Source organism: Balaenoptera musculus, chromosome 9 (genome assembly GCF_009873245.2).
Source record: "Balaenoptera musculus isolate JJ_BM4_2016_0621 chromosome 9, mBalMus1.pri.v3, whole genome shotgun sequence".
In the NCBI taxonomy this organism is placed as follows: Eukaryota; Metazoa; Chordata; class Mammalia; order Artiodactyla; family Balaenopteridae; genus Balaenoptera; species Balaenoptera musculus.
Genome location: NC_045793.1, coordinates 83825038 through 83841604, shown reverse-complemented (window position 1 = coordinate 83841604; position 16567 = coordinate 83825038). Strand labels below are relative to the sequence as shown.

The following is a 16567-nucleotide window of genomic DNA, read 5'->3' as shown; positions in this document are numbered from 1 at the left end:
CTTTCTTGGATTCTCAATGGTATTTGAGATTGTTGTCCACTTCTATCTTTTTTAAATGACTTTTTTTTATTCCCAGAACCAACATACTCTTTTTTTTTTTTTTTTCCTCTCCTCTTGTTGTTTCTTTTTAGTCTTTTTTTGGAGATCCCTTTTCCTCCATCTGGCCATTTAAAGTTAGGAGATCCTCAAGTCTCAGTCATAATCACTTTTTTCATACTATACTCTTTCTGCATGATTAAACCTACACTTTGTTTGGGCTTCAGTTACTCTTATGAAACAATTACTCAAACATTTATATAGCCAAATTTATATTCAGCTGCCTACTTGATATTTCTACTTGTATCTTTCAGCAGCATCTCAGACTCAACAGAATCAAACCCAGGCTCATAATTTTAACCTCAGACATGGTTCTCTTCATTGTTTCTCATCTCAGTTCATGGCAACTTTATAAATAAAGATGCTAACAAACAAACAAACAAAAAATGAACAACAAAAGTATCAATGTAATGTAAAATACAAGTGACAACACAATTCTGTTCATGGCACTTTCTGCTTAAGATTGTTTCAGTTGCTTCTTCTTGGACACAGGACAAAGACCAGTATCTTAAAGGTAGCTTACAAGTTCTGAAATGATTTTGTTTCTGCCATTACTCTTATTAAATAAATAAATATTTGTAGATTGAATCAATAAGAGAAAAAATAGGACCAGAAAGAGAGTACGTGCTGAAAAATCAGGAAAGAAGGCATGGCAAAATGTCCCATAGTTATAGATGTCAATAACAGCACTGAAAAATAGAGGGCATGACCAACATGTCATAGATTGGTCTAGGCGAAAGGATGCTGATTAGGGGGAGTCCATTTGATCACTGAGAATCTTGGTCATTAGGGAAGAGTTTCAGTTAATGGGTGAAAATGAAATTTAGATTAGAAAGGTTTAATGAAAGACATGGAAAATAGGATTATAAAAGCTGAAAATATAGCCTATTAATCCGAGAAGTTTTGTGATAAAGTAAAAGAAAGAGAAAGGAGAAGAGTTGAAAAAACGTCACAGGAAAGAAAACTTATTGTTGAACAAGAAAAAAAGAGTATATACAGGGGAAAGGGAATGAAGACGTAAAACAGTGAAGGCTAAAGATCAGAGAACTTTCTTGATAAGGAAAATGCACAGCTATTCTTCTGACAAGAGAAAAGCTACAAAAAGATGCATAAACAGAAAAGTTTGGTGATTAATTTTGTTCAAAAAGCACATGGAATAATTTGAATGCCTGTGATATTCTTGGTCAGTCAAAGGCAAGGTTATCTGCTTGATGAGTGGCAGCATCCGGGGCTTAAACAGTATTCAATTATGGGAACTGGTGTTATGGAGGCATCTGATAAAATCAACCAGAGATGAGAGGTAACATTCCAAGAATGTGCAGCACAGTTAACCAATAATTGTTTCTTATTAATGTTTTATTCATTATTTAAAGTCATCATTTACTTGTGTTGCTTTATTTTTTTCCAGAAACAGAAGACAGTGGATAAAAGAGAAGAACTATGGTTAGGAATCTATGTAGCAAAGATTGAAGGCTCTTTGGAAGGACACCATTGAATTGCTCTAGGAAAGCTCTGAATCAGTCTCACAAAATAATGGAAGGGCCATAGAGTCTCATGAAAGTGCATGGTGTTCCAAATGTGAAGTAGGGTTATAAAATGTTCTCTGAGAACCAATGAATTGCTATTAGACAGGCAGATAAAAGATGGTAGATAGTGTCTCAGAAATAAACAGGAATACTTAATGAGTGTGCCACCCTAACCTGGTTCACTTTCAAAGTGGTTTCAGATACATGAAAACTGCCATATCTTAGTACTAACATAGGGTGTTAGCAGTAAGTACTACCTCTGATCACTACAAAATACAATGTTAGTGATGAATAAGGAGAATTCTCTCAAAATACAACTTTCTGCATCATGTGATCTTTCATTCTAAACTAAAGAAAATAAATACATAAGATGTCTGATAAAACTGTGCATTCTATATTTATATTATTATTTATATACTACAGATATATAAAAATGATGTTGTGGTGAAACACTTTGACTTGAGTTGACTATTAAGGAAAACAAAAAGCTTAAAATTTCATAATCTTTTTCACACTTAAATAGGCTCTTAAGATATTATTTAAAGAGATTAATTAATGGAAATGATTCCCCTTTGAAACACATCTTTTGAAGTGAGACTAAAGTAGTTCATATTTAGTAAAGTGATTAAAATTTATTCCATGCTGGTTTTCCAAAGGGGATTATTTTTTGGACCAACTTCCCAATTAAACCCTGAAGTGTATAGTGGGCAATTTGTACATGGGAAAATGATTTTATTTAAAATATGAAAACCGCTATGCAGTTGGCCTGTACAGTGACTGCACAGCCCTCAGTGGAGTGTCTGACAGACTGCAGACGTCTGGGCCACTAGTTTATTTAATCAGCTGATCACAGGCATGTGGTTCTAATGACAAGCTCAATGCAGCCAACTGTACTCTTCCAAGAAGCATAGCTTTAGTTTTCTTTAAGAATTTTAATATTTCATATCACCTTAAACTACTTGTAAATGGCTCAATTTGGGGTCAAATTATAATTACTCATTTATTTTTAAATGGCTTTTTATTCACTGAAAGATAGATGCATATAAATTACATGTCTGAAAAAAATTTAATAATAAAAGACTAGAGGAAATCATTGTTCAATTATGTTAGTATTAAAGTGGATGAATCCTTGTTAAAGAAAAATAAACTTAATTAAGTATATCAGTAGCAATATTTAATCCTTTTTTACAATTCTAATGTCTAAAATTGATTTAAGGTATTATTTAAAAACTGGACTTTCTAGATTTAAGTTGCATAATGAAACAAAAGCAAGTTAATTTGAAAGAATTCAGTTTTAAAATACTTGTATTAAGTAAAGCAACATGTTTCATTAAAAGAATAAGGAAAACTCTTTTGATCTAATGCGTAGTTTCCTTAGTCAATAATTGTGAACTGAGATAAACACAGTCTTAAATATCACAGGTGAAGCTCAACCAGCCTTATATTTGACTATACAATTAGCTATGTATTTAGTCTTTAGTAAATGCTTTTGTTCACAGAACCCCAAATCATTTTAACCAATGTAAAAATAAAGCTATAATAGCCTAGTGTAGACCAATGTTGGTCTAAAATGGAAGTATGATTTATTAATTATATAAAGTTCTTTTCAGCTAAGGCACTTGTCATCCTGCTTTATACATCTCTTACAGGTGTCTACCTCATAAAAATTTACCAAATTTAAAATATAATAAATAAGAAATTACTTAAAATAGATTTGAGAAAGTGAGTTTATACTACAATATTTCTATAATTTGGAGCAAATATTATCAATGCCTTATGCTCTGCATAATTATGAAATTATACCATTCTCCTTCCTTTATCTTCTGCAGCTTTTCCATTCAGAAACATATATATTTAATTGAAGGCAAAAGGCTACACTTTAAGTAACCTGGCAGACAGGAACCAAATGTAATATATTTTGTGTTTAAAGGGCTTGAAACTTTTTTTATGGCCATTAATGATATTTCCAAGTTTTTACTGTTAAATACAGTTGTAAGAAGTCTTTTGACACTAACATCAAACTAAGAATGACAAATTGTTACACTTACCTCTGATCTCCTCCCTCTGTTCAAATAAGTACAGACCGGGCTGAAAGCACCACTCCCACAAACGTACAAATGCGTGCGGTTGAAAGCCTGAATTACACGGACGAAGTTCCCGCAGCCATGCTAAAACAATAGGCAAATAAGCGGTTAGTAACCGAATGACTTTTATAGCTATTTCTAAGTATCACTGTGATACTTTGTTATACATTTTCCCTTCTGCCCTTTTTAATTATTGTTAGGAGATAACAAGAGAACATGGTGTATTTTAGGAGGAAGGTAGTTTACCAGATAATGAGTAAAATGATATGTCTCTCGTATTTCAGTATTTATATACTGAAATAAATATATAAAAAAATTTTTTATGTTCTGAAACTTTATGAGCTTACTCTTAATCTGAGAAAGTTTAGAAATTGAAAGGTACACCAAATTGTTTGCTCAAATTTTCCTCAAAACATTACACATACACACACGCACCCTCACATATTATATAAACATGTTTTGAGTGAACTTGTGTTTATAGAAGGTCCATATTATCATTAGTTACAGTGGCAAACACTATTGGCCTTCATAATTGGTGAATAAAGCAAAACTTAAACAAAATGCCAGCATTGTTGCTTTCTATGAAAAATAATGGAATCCTGGATCTCTCTGCTCTTGATACCCTAAAATACTTTCCTCTCCCCCAAAACTCCTTTCTCACCTGTTCCCAATCCAACCATTGGAAAGGCTGTCATTTATTCACTCAATGGAATGCAAATAATTATGGTAATTATAAGTTGATTATGACTTTGCAGAAATACATAAACATGGTCAGCACCAAATGCAGATCTCTGAAACTAAATTAACCCTTGCATGTTCTACACTTTGCAGGGTCACTATCCTTTGCTGACTACACATTAATCAAGCCTGAGGTTGAATGTGGTTCCCTTCACAAAGTCATTGATCTAGCAAAGAACATTATTAAAAATAATGTTAGAAATTAGAGACAAAAATTTTTATAAAGAAATATGTCAAAATCTAACAGGGGTTTTCCCATGCGTGGTCATACAGTGTATTTTTTTTTTCTCTTCTAGGTACCATGTATTTTACTAAATTTTTATAATGCACATTTATTGTTTATATTATTAGAAAAGTAAAAAAAAAACTTTGCTAAAATAGAAACTTAAAGTCAATATTATTTTATATTTTCTCCTTTTATACTCATTGTTACTTGCCAGCAAATATATGTTTATTTTCATATGTAGTAACTGTATACACATGTTTCTATTATGGATTTATATTATCAAATCATCAATCACCAACTCTGCTGTTAAATAAATTTATCCTTACAGACCAGACTATACACTTTATTTTTAAGACATTAAGGATTTTTGTTAAATATATAGTGTCACTGTATCTTGACACCTGTTTATAGAGGTACCTGGAAATTGACTACATAACTGCAGATGAAATGTGTTTCTCTGGAGAAAAAAGCATAGATGAAGTACGGTGTGTATATAGTATGCCTATGTTAAGGGTATCTGTGAGCAATGACCCTTGTGTTTATTTTTTTCACATCCAAGTTCAGTCATTCTGGGATTCTGTATATAACATTTTCCCGTAAAACACGAATTCGATCTAATTCTATTAATAATAGGTTCTGTCTTTACATTTCGAATACAGGTTATACTTGTTTCATGTATATGTTTATATCAACATATTTGTTATATATATGCTTATTATGGCTAATATTTTTGAAAATTTATTATGTGCTAGACATTAGAATAATCATTTTATATACTTAACCCCTTTTACTTCCCAGGAAGTTTGATTTTTTACATTTATAGATCACATGTATTGAGCAAACTATATGTACTTAGGCACTTTATATTCATTCAGATTTTTCAACTCAACCCCTTTTAGAAAACAAAAGCTTAGATCTTGTGTAGTTAACTCGCCTGAGGTCACGTAGCTAGAAACAGGTAAAGCAGATTTTCAAACACAGACGTGTTTTACATTGAATCTTGTACTTTTAACCACTTTATAATTTGTCATTGGGTGAGAATTCCATAGTTGTTACAGGGAAGTTTTTATAACAATTATTAATATTTACAGAGCTCTTAATCCTTTGATGTTAGCTGTTTTTAATCCTCACAGCAATGTTCCAGTTAAAGTATTCAGTCCCATTTTAGTGATGAGGAAATTGAGTCCTCAAAAATGTTAAATGAAGTGCTCTAGGTTTAATAAATAACTCTGGGTCTTGAATCATGGCTACCCTCCACCATGAAGACTACTTCCCACACTAATCTGGTGATGCTTTACTGTGCTCCTCCAAAGCCTCCCCGAAGAGAAAAACACGAAAGGAAGAATAAATCAATTGCTTTAATTATTGAAAATCATTTTCTACGTCCCTTCCATCTCCATTGTGCTTAGTTTCTGTCCACATTATTTCTGTCCTAGACCACTGCAGTTGTGTCAAGTCCATCCAGAAAATATTTATTTACTGAACTCATTCTGTGAAAGCACTGTATATGGTGCTAGCAATACTGAAATGAATAGATTCAATTCCTGTTTTCAGAGAAAGGGGAGCATAATACATCAGGCTGTAGTAGATGCTATAATAGGGTTATATTTTTCAAAGTGTGCTATAGAAAGAAAGAGGAAATGAGTGATACTGAAGTGGGTGTAATGGTTTGAGAGTGGATGTCACTTGAGCTGGAACTTGCAGAATAAGCTAGAGATCCTGACAGGCAAAAGCGTAAGAAAGGAACATTCCAAAAGAAAACACAGCATGAACAGAAAAACTGGAGGCATGATAGTGCAGGATTTAGTTGGGGAATAGTGCCTAGAGAGGACAGAGGATTATTGTGTGATGAAACCAGAGAGGCAATTAGAACTGGACTATCATCACGCCATAGCATGATGGGCAGCAGAGAGTGAATTTAAGTATACAGATCTCAGAGCCAGACGACCTGGGTTCAAACTCTGGCTTTATCTTTTACTAGCTGTTTGAACTTGAGATATTTACTTAGCCTCTCTGTGCTTCCATCTTTTTATCTGTAAATGGTGATGATAATATTTGTTGTAAGCAGTATACTACTGAAGCACTTGGAACAGTGTCTGGCACATAATAAATATACCCAGTGTTAGGTATTAGATTCTTTCATATATATTTTCAGTTCCAATTGTCAGTACAAACCCTGTGTAATGGACAGGGAATTTGTCCTGCATAGAGATTAGTACTGGTCCTGACCACAGTAGACATCCATAAAAGGTTTGCGGAATGAGACATCAGTGAAATTCAATACCATGGATGCTTTCTTTTTATTGCTTAATTCTCTTTCAAAACGATTTCAAGGTACAATGCTAAATGAAAAATCAAGCTGCTAACATTATGCAGAATGTAATACCACTTTATGTATATACATATGCATGTCATATACTAAAATGCTGGAAGAATATACCCCCAATTTTTAAGTTATTATGTTTGGGTAGTGTAATTTATTTTATTTACTTAACAGTATGTGCTTACTATGTGCTATGTACTGTTCTAAGCTCTCTGCAAATATTAATTCACTAATCCTTTTAATAACCCAATAAGGTAGGTTTTGTGAGTAGCCCATTACACAGTTAAGAAAAATGAGACATAGAGAGGTTAAGTCTCCTGGGTCAGAGAGCTAATAAGAGATTGTTTTCTGTTGCTCTCTGCACGCTTTTCTAGGCCTTCAAAAATTTCTGTGTTAACAGGTATTAGTTATATAATTTTAAAATAGATGTTTTAAAATAATATATCCTGGAACTCAGATTAATAGGGCTTTAAAAATATTGACTCTTCATGGTCCACACTATGCAATGGAAAAAAAAAATACCTCTTAATTTTTTTCTTCTTGGCCTATACTTCTTGCTCTGGGGAATATATCAAGGTATTTTGATAAATGTATTCCTAAAGAAAATATATTTTCAAATAGTTTAGGATCCTCTGGTCACAGAAACAGGGAAATTGATATTCTACAATTAATAAATCAAGTTTGACATTGTGTGTATGTAATGCGTATAGGTCTAAATATATGTAACCATGCTTAATTTTTCAATGATCTCATACAGTATTTACTTAGCACATTCATTATCCTCTATCTCATTGGATATGTTTGACAGCATGTGTTATTGTTTAAGCTCAATTTATTTAGCGTATGAATAAAATATTAATGTTCAGAAATAAATAGAGCATGTAGGAATGTGAATAAATAGGGGCAATAAGGGAAATTGGGAGGTAAGTTATACTCTCTTAGCTGAGGCAGACAATAAGTTATATTCCCACCATGATAATTTATTTTCCTGATAAACATTAGTTCATTATATAGTATTATGATACACATTACCTGGGATCAAATTTTAAATTATATTGCATTATTTTCTAATAATTGAGTATTATTTTTATAGCTTTAATTAAAGTTTGATATAAGTAAAAAATCTAAAGGAATAAGAGATGTTTGATTCTACGGGCTTTTTTCAATTGTTATAGAAATATGAAATTTGTCACTAGTTTATGCTTTTCTTAGTAGAAGGTTAATATAATATTTAAAAGTAAAAAAGTTAATTTAACCAAAATATACCTTTAAAAATTGTGCATAATGAATTTATTATAAACTTATTAATCTAAAGGTATTAATAACTCAGTATCCACTGTGTCCTACCCCCAACCTGAGAAAAGTACTTGGAATAGATCCCCATGCTTACTGCTTCCATCTCCATTTTTCCAGATCTTGTTGAAATTTCATGAAGTGCCTAGATACAGATCTGGGCACTGGATCCAATCACTAAAAATGCAGTGAAATAAGTTCTAGAGTGTTTCAGGTGCACGCACAGGGAGGGGCAGCTAGCCCAGTCCTGGGTGGCAAGAAAGGACTCTCCAGAGAGGTGACATCTGCACTGTTATTTGAAAGGATGAGTAGATGATTTCCAGGCTAAAAAGATGGGAAGGTAATTCAACAAGAAGAGAATCACATGTAGCCTGCACCAAAGGCTGAAAGAGAGAAAGGGTACAACTTATTTGAATTTCAGTATTAATGAACTAGAATAAGGGGAAAAGTTAACATAAGACCTAGCATAATTGCCACCAAATCTATCAAACCTTTCCTAAATATCCCAGGTGCAATGAATTTTTTCTTTGTCTTTTGTGTGTATCCTCAGCATTTATCATATTCTCCCCGGAGAAGTGGCATGTTTTATCAACTAAGAGCAAAAAGATCTAGAGCCATATGTGCCTGAGTCGGACAGAGGCCTCCCACTTGCAGGCAGTGCAGCTTTGGGTAAGTTCCTTAGTCTCTTAGTGATTCAGTTTATCTATCTTAAAAATGTGGATGACGACAATAATGTCCATCTTGCAGCATTGTCATGAGGATTAAAATAAAACACTTAGAATAGCACCTGGCCCATTCCATTAAGTGTTGGCTAGTATTACTTGGTAATTATTGTATATATGTCTCATCATCTCCAGTATATTGTAAAGACTCTTAAAGTTAGGAACTCCACCTTATTTACCTCTGGTTCCTTCACTTCAATTAACTGATTTGTACAAATTAAAATATTCAGTTCCTGCATTTTAAAAAATGAAATATTAAGTAATTAGATGATATTTATTCCAAAAGAGCTAAGAGATTCTTAAATATTTGGTTTCATTGAGAAGTGTAATTAAAATGTTGTTCTATAGAACTTCTATTTAGCATCATTTTTCTGCCACTGGTATCCTGATTAAAGGACACTTGTTTGTAAGTACCTCACATGCCTTAAGCGAGATGAATTTGTCAACATTCTCTTCTCTTGCATAGACAGAACATATATTTGAAAGTTAGTTTGGTTATTATTTCCCAGGACCCAACAGCGTTGGCTGTACTACAACAGAGTCCACTACCAGTTACCTCTGATTGGCCGTGTGGCAGAATATAAAGATATCCATGAATGATATTACAGCATGACAAAACTACGTGAAAACGTAAGCATGTATTGAAGATTTCATCTAATGACGTCTAATTATAAGAAAGCAAATAACAGAGCATTTCTACTTTGCCAAAGGGAGAAAGAAATCAAATGACTTGGCTAAGACTCTTCAGAAAATCAACAATAATTTTTGGAAAGAGAAGGTGCAAAGGTATCTAAATCCTATATATTCTGCCTGTGGCAGTTTGTATGAATGGGACACAGAAATTTTTTTGAACAAAGAACAATTAAATCCAGTAATTACAACCAGAGGATATTATTGTGGCAAAAGGCGAGACATGATCGCATAAACATCAATGGGAAAAATCTCTACATTAAAGGATGAAAGAAAATAGTTTAATTCATGCAAAATTATTGAAATCATAGCTTCAGGGGACCAAAAAAAAAGTGCCTTTTCCACAGCATTATACTTCATTCTGCTATTGGTTCCCTAGAAAACAATTGTAATGTACTCTTTTGAATGTTTCTTTCACATTTTCCTGGATTTTTTTCCTTTTCAATTGTGGTCCAACAGATACTGTGGGTAGCAAATATGCTCCTGTGAGCTCCTTTTGCCCATTTAAAATTTTCTCTTATAAGGTGAATCATGAAACTAAAACAATGAAACCCTGAGCTGAGTCACTCCTGGTGAGCACTCTTGCCAAAACACCCGCTGGTGAGACCCAGAGATCTGCACTCCAGAGTCTGCTGTGGTCCTGCCTTAAGCCAGGCTTTTTCAGAACTTTGTTCTGAACTGCTAAGAATCAATAAAATATAAAAGTTTCATTTCCACACTTCTTCTTCCACAAGGAAGAAGTTTGAGACAAGAAGGTGAAATGACATCTAAGCTTCATTATAAACATTAAATGACTTGTGCACATTAAAGAGCTGTTCCATGTATTTTTTATAATATTCAAGAATAATTTAATGTGTCAGTTTCAGCAAGTCATTTGTAGAAATCAATATAGATTTATTCCTTGATTCTTTATATGGAATCTTTATATGGAATACATTTTGTAAAAGTATTGCACACTGAACATTTACTGATATTTGTATCTGCCTTGATTTTTGTTTCTGTGGTTATTTTTAATTAACAAAGATAACAGCCATTACTGGTGATTTATGCTTCTGGAATGTGCTGGCTAACCACTACCCTTTTGACGAGAATCTTTCTTTGGAAAAGCCCACATGGTATCTGGGAGCTACTCCAGACACTTGAATTATCATTATTTCAGCAGCCTGCTGAGAATTCTGCAGGTTGGATCCACTTTGAACAGGGGTTATTACTGAAATCCATCATGAAAAGTGTCAGGGTTCAATAATGAAAGCAACGCAGGAAATTTTTACCCAGTCAGGAATTCCTACGTTATAGTGTTTAAGATTTCCAATCACTTTGCATTTACATTTCTTACCATGTGTCCAGCAGAGGATTCAAAACACCAATACCCTTTGTCTCATTCTTGGATGCACTCAAAGTACATGAATTCAAAGACTAAATATTTAAGTTTTGGATTTTTTAAGCACTCACTGTGGGATCTTTGCCAGCCATTTTGCACTCTTCAACTTTGATTGTAGATGCTGGCCAGAAAACCTGCTCAGAAAGGAAAATAAAGGTTGCATAATCTCACTTGTATATATGACAGCTCAGTGCTCTTCATTTACTTTATGCTAACAGATTTCTTTAATTCTATATTTATATTTCAAATTTCTTCTTTCATTTTATGAACTCGTTAATAAAGATTTTATTACTTTATTCCAACAGTTATGTTTTTGTTTGTTCCATGAATTTTTCCTTCAACAATTCTTTCTATAATATGTGCTCATTTACTAATGGTACAATTTTAAAATAAGGAAATTATTGATGTGCACAATATAATGTATATTTCCCTCCCTCTGATTTATAGTACACTTTTCACAACTGCTTATATCACGATGAATTTATGTTTATACTGCTATCTTGCCGTTTTTTTGGTAAACTACACAGCTAGGCTGGTGAATTTACTGCAAACTAGGTACTTCAACAGCTAAAATAACCTGGATAAAGATTCTCTCTCTGACATACTGTGCTAGCATGCTAAGTCATTGCAGCCTTGGGTCAAGTCTGATGGGGATGATTTTTTTTTTTCATTGTCAGCCGTAGCTCATTGTTAAAATAATAAAGTCAGATGTGTTCTTGCTGTAATAAATTTATAATTAATTTACTTTTATTTCTTTACTTTAATGAAGCTCAATTTATTTCCTTGCTGTGAAATAGAATGATAAATATAGTTAACCCTTGAACAACTCAGAGGCTAGGGACACTGACCCTATATTTCAGTTCCACATCCAAAGATTCAACCAACCATGTATCATGCAGTACTGTAGTATTTACAACCAAAAAGAATCTGCATATAAGTGGACCCGTGCAGTTCAAATCCCTGTTGCATAGGCCACATTTCTTCAAAGAACACTGCATTTAATAATTGTGTTCTTTTCAAGGCCTTCTTGGTTTATGTACAGATGACAAGGTACTCTGTCCTTTAATCTGACCATTTTTCATGCTATACTCCATGCTTCTCCTTTTCCCTTTCGATGTATGTATACACAGGAAGTATTTTTTCACTTAGCTTCAAGTTGTAGATGGCTAAAAACTATGAAACTAGACATGGAGAATTGAATTGATTATATTTTCAGTCCTTGAAATAAGTAGTAATTTCCAAGTATTTATTGATACATGACCTGTATTTTCTATTGTTCTAATGATGCACATAATTTTTTCATTGTATTTGAAACTTTTAAAGAAAAAGACACTTAGGAATTTAGCATTGCCCTCATAAAAATGATAAACTTACACTCAAAGGTTCTTGACTTATGTTGTTAATATTCAAGGAAAGAATGTGATCTTTGCTGCCCACATATATCCGGTCCTGATCTTCATCCATTAATAATATCCTGTAGTCTAAAGGGTGGTGAGATAGGCTGAAGTATTCAGAGGTCTTGGTTTCTCGAAGCTCTGAAATAGTGAATAGCACAAGTGAAAATTGAGTATCTTGATTCCATTATTTTAATGAAAATTATCTTATGGAAATATTTACCAGAAAAGTCAAAATACATTTTTCTCCTACAATAAATTAATTTTAAAACAGTTATGTTAGTGGATATTTTTATTTATTGCCTCTATGCTGAATTAAAACATAAATAAATCCACAAATGCAATGTTAAAGTTTATAGTAGTACTACTTGATTACAAAATTATTCACATTTTGCTAGGACCTCAGCTCAGTTGTTTACTGTTTGTCATCAGCTCAAAGCTTGTTAAAATAAATCACCCAAAAAAATACAGCAAGTGAGTAGATTGAACAAAAAACAAAAGCAATGATGGTGTGAATGTCTTCCTAGACTCTCTTAATATTTTATGGTTGGACTCAATACGTTCATCATTTTAGGATTTTTGTTTCCTACCCTGAATATTTACCTTACTTCCTCAACGTAATTCTAACTAGTTTAATATATTTTTCTATAAATTACTTGGAAACAGACCTACTTTTTTTTCCATTACATGTCGTTCAGAAGGCAATGTCATTTAAATGACAATATGCCTATGTATATATAAAAAGAAAAATGTGAATTTTCAGATATTCTGAATTTTTAGATTTTTTATCATCTCAATGGGCAGTGACGCATGTTCACTTAAATTCTTTTACATTAAATATGTGTCTGTATAGCTGAACTCTCAAGACAATGAATGCACCAGGACAATAAAAAAAAAAATCAATAATCATTATAGCAGATTCAATTTTCTTTCCAGTCAAAATGCTCCTTTGCACAATTGAAGACTTTTCCATTCAAGTAGTTCAGGAGTTCTTTTGATCGTGATCTTAAGAGAGTGACAAACTCTACGAAAGAGTCTGCTTTCAGGGATACTCTTTCAATGATGAACTATTTCTAAATTTTTAGTCATTGAATCACAAACACATTTCTAGAAATTCTGATAGGGCTGTGGATTGATTTAAACCAAAATTAAAAAGTATAAGAGCCCTTATAGGCAGCCACAAACTATATTCTGTGAGTACCTGGGCCATATCCCATGTGTGAAGATAGAGAAGCAACAAATTTAACCTGTTCTCTGGGCACCGCAGTTCAGAATGTCTGTCATAATATCCTTCAAATGGTTTTATATCTAGTCAATAATTTACAAATACTATGGGAGCGGCATAGTGATTATGAAACCACCTGTGGCACCAAACTCTCTGTGACATTGAACAAATTATTTAACCTCTCTGTGCCTTAATTTCTTCATTTGTAAAAAGCAACAATAATGGTATCTTCTACTGAAAGTCCATATGGAAATCAATAGAATACATGTAAATATTTGAAATGAGAGACAGAGGAAGTATTCAATCAATTATAATAATTATTACTGTTAGTATTATCAATTCTGAATCATTAATTACAGGAAAGCATTAAATTAGAAAAAAATAGATGCCTATTTTCCTACTTTTTTCTTTTCTTTTCTTTCTTTTCTTTTTCTTTTTTTTTTTTTTTCTTAAGGAGCTAGATTCCTAAAATTACTAACACAGGATCTTAAATCAAAGTCTCTGACATTCTTTCCACTCAGTAACAGCAAAGTGTAAGATTTTTTATGTGGAAGAAACCATTAACAAGTCACTGAAGTATTTAAGAAGAGTCTTAAGAAGTAACTCACGGCGGGGGTGGGGGGGGTTGGGGGGGAGGTTTCCCTGGTGGCGCAGTGGTTGAGAATCTGCCTGCCAATGCAGGGGACACGGGTTCGAGCCCTGGTCTGGGAAGATCCCACATGCCGCGGAGCAACTAGGCCCGTGAGCCACAACTGCTGGGTCTGCGCATCTGGAGCTTGTGCTCCACAACAAGAGAGGCCGCGATAGTGAGAGGCCTGCACACCGCGATGAAGAGTGGCCCCCGCTTGCCGCAACTAGAGAAAGCCCTCGCACAGAAACGAACACCCAACACAGCCAAAAATAAATAAATTAATTAATTAATTTAAAAAATTAAAAAAAAAAGAAGTAACTCACGAAAGAAGACAAGACATTTAAAGAGCATTTAAACAAGAAACTGGAAGACAGATCTTTGGAAATAAAAGATTTGAGATGCTGAGCACTGTGCAGCATGCTAACCTAGTTACTGAGCCTCACTAGATATCGCAGACAGACAGGTGATGCAGTTGGCAGCCCTGGTGCGACTGGCCTAAAAACTGGAACACCTTCTTTCGCGAGGACAGCAAAAAAGAGTGGAGGGATGTTGTGCAGGAAAAAAGTTAGCCTCTGCTAGACCAGAGGTTATTGCTGAAGTAGGAAAAAAATCCAAGAGCTCAGAACATGAGAAGGAATATAAAATGCAACAAATGCCACTCAAAGTTTGGAGAAGACACATTCTCCTTTGATTTTGCCTAAAATCCAGGGTGTTTAATAAAGCTTGCTTTTCATCCTATGGAGGAGATTCACGGTTGCATAATTTTCCTGTAAAACATCATTTGTAGGGTGCTGGTTGGGTGCAGAATAGATATTCAACAAATACCTCATGAATAAATAACTCTCCAGTGAAATACACAGATTAAAGAAGTAAAATATGACTGAGTTCGTGGCATCTGGGGCCCAGCCACTGGAGTCTGAATGCTGGCTCTGCCATTTCATTTATATATGTACTTGGCCAGTGCCTTTATCCCTCTAGACTCCAGTGTCTTCATCTTTAAAGTCAGGATAATTATAGTCCTTACATCACAGGGGTATTGTGAGGTTTAAATTGTTAATATACATCAAGAGCTTAAAAGAGTACCTGTCTCACAGTGACATGGGTTACATGGGTTACCTATTATTATGACTTGGGACAAGACTTCAAGCTTCAGCCAGACAAGTAAGAAGAACAGTTCTTTACACAGGGAGAAAATATGGAAGACTAAATTGTCTGATTTATATGTATTAATATATTTAATATTTGTTTTTGTCACATGTAGAATCTACTCAAATTATTTGAGCAGGACAGTAAAATAATAAATCATTTTTAAGAATAATAATTTGGTGTGTAGGATAATTTGGGGGCATGTGAGACTGGAAAACTAAGAGATGCTCTTCCAGATATGATGATGATAAAGACCTGATTTGTCAGAAATAGAAAGGAAGAGAGGAGTTGATGTGAGGGTCACTTAAAGGATTTGGAATGATTTTATATGAAGTTGGTCTTTGGGTAAAAGGAAGAGGTAATTATCTTCCAAAGATGTAAACTAAGAACAGGATAAATGAACATGGGCTTTACTAATTTTGAGAGATTCAAAAGGGAAATTTCTTTGGTAAAGAGATTACTTGAGTGTTGATAGATTAAATTCAAGTAAAAGTGGAAATGTCCCACAAGCATATAAAATTAGATAACTAATTTGTCATTAGAAATATCAAATCTGCAGGGAGAGATTTCCAATTCTTCTCATGGATGATATGAAGCTCAGAGAGTAGACAGCTCTGAGGAAGCCCTGAGAAAGAGTAAGTCTAAAGTGAAAAGCAAAACACAGAGATGCATTGATCATTAGATCCAAAAAGAGTATCTCTGTAACTGAAACTCAAAGTGAGTCATGATGTACAGGCAGCAGTGTGATACTGTGGAGAGAGTACGGAATTGGAGTCAGACAGTTCTGAGTTGAAATCCCAGTTTCATCACTTACTAACCTCTTACTTTAAGAAAACTACCTTATTTCTCCCAGGTTTCGATTTTCTCATCTATAAATTGGTTATGTTAATACATAGCTCAAAGGATGTTCCACCAGCACACAGTAGAAGATCAGTGTGCTCCTTTTGGCAGGAGAGATTACTGACCCTCTGTCTAACAGATATTTTCTTTTTCTTCCCTGTTGGCAGGGAACCATATGCCAACCATAGTGGATCCCCCAGCAAGTGAGTGACTAAAAATATGACCATGTGACTAGTTCTGGCCAATGAGATT

At 33.8% G+C, this 16567-nt stretch overlaps 1 protein-coding gene across 1 annotated transcript in view; it reads right to left on the bottom strand.

The window, feature by feature from the left end:
- Nucleotides 1-16567, bottom strand: part of SEMA3C (semaphorin 3C) — a 184343-nt gene that overhangs the window by 77413 nt on the left and 90363 nt on the right. Inside the window, exons 3-5 of the mRNA XM_036863864.1 lie at nt 12454-12614; nt 11151-11213; nt 3671-3790 (exon numbers count right to left, since the gene is read on the bottom strand). Coding sequence (XP_036719759.1) covers nt 3671-3790; nt 11151-11213; nt 12454-12614 — 344 coding nt within the window. The remainder of the gene's footprint in view (nt 1-3670; nt 3791-11150; nt 11214-12453; nt 12615-16567) is intronic.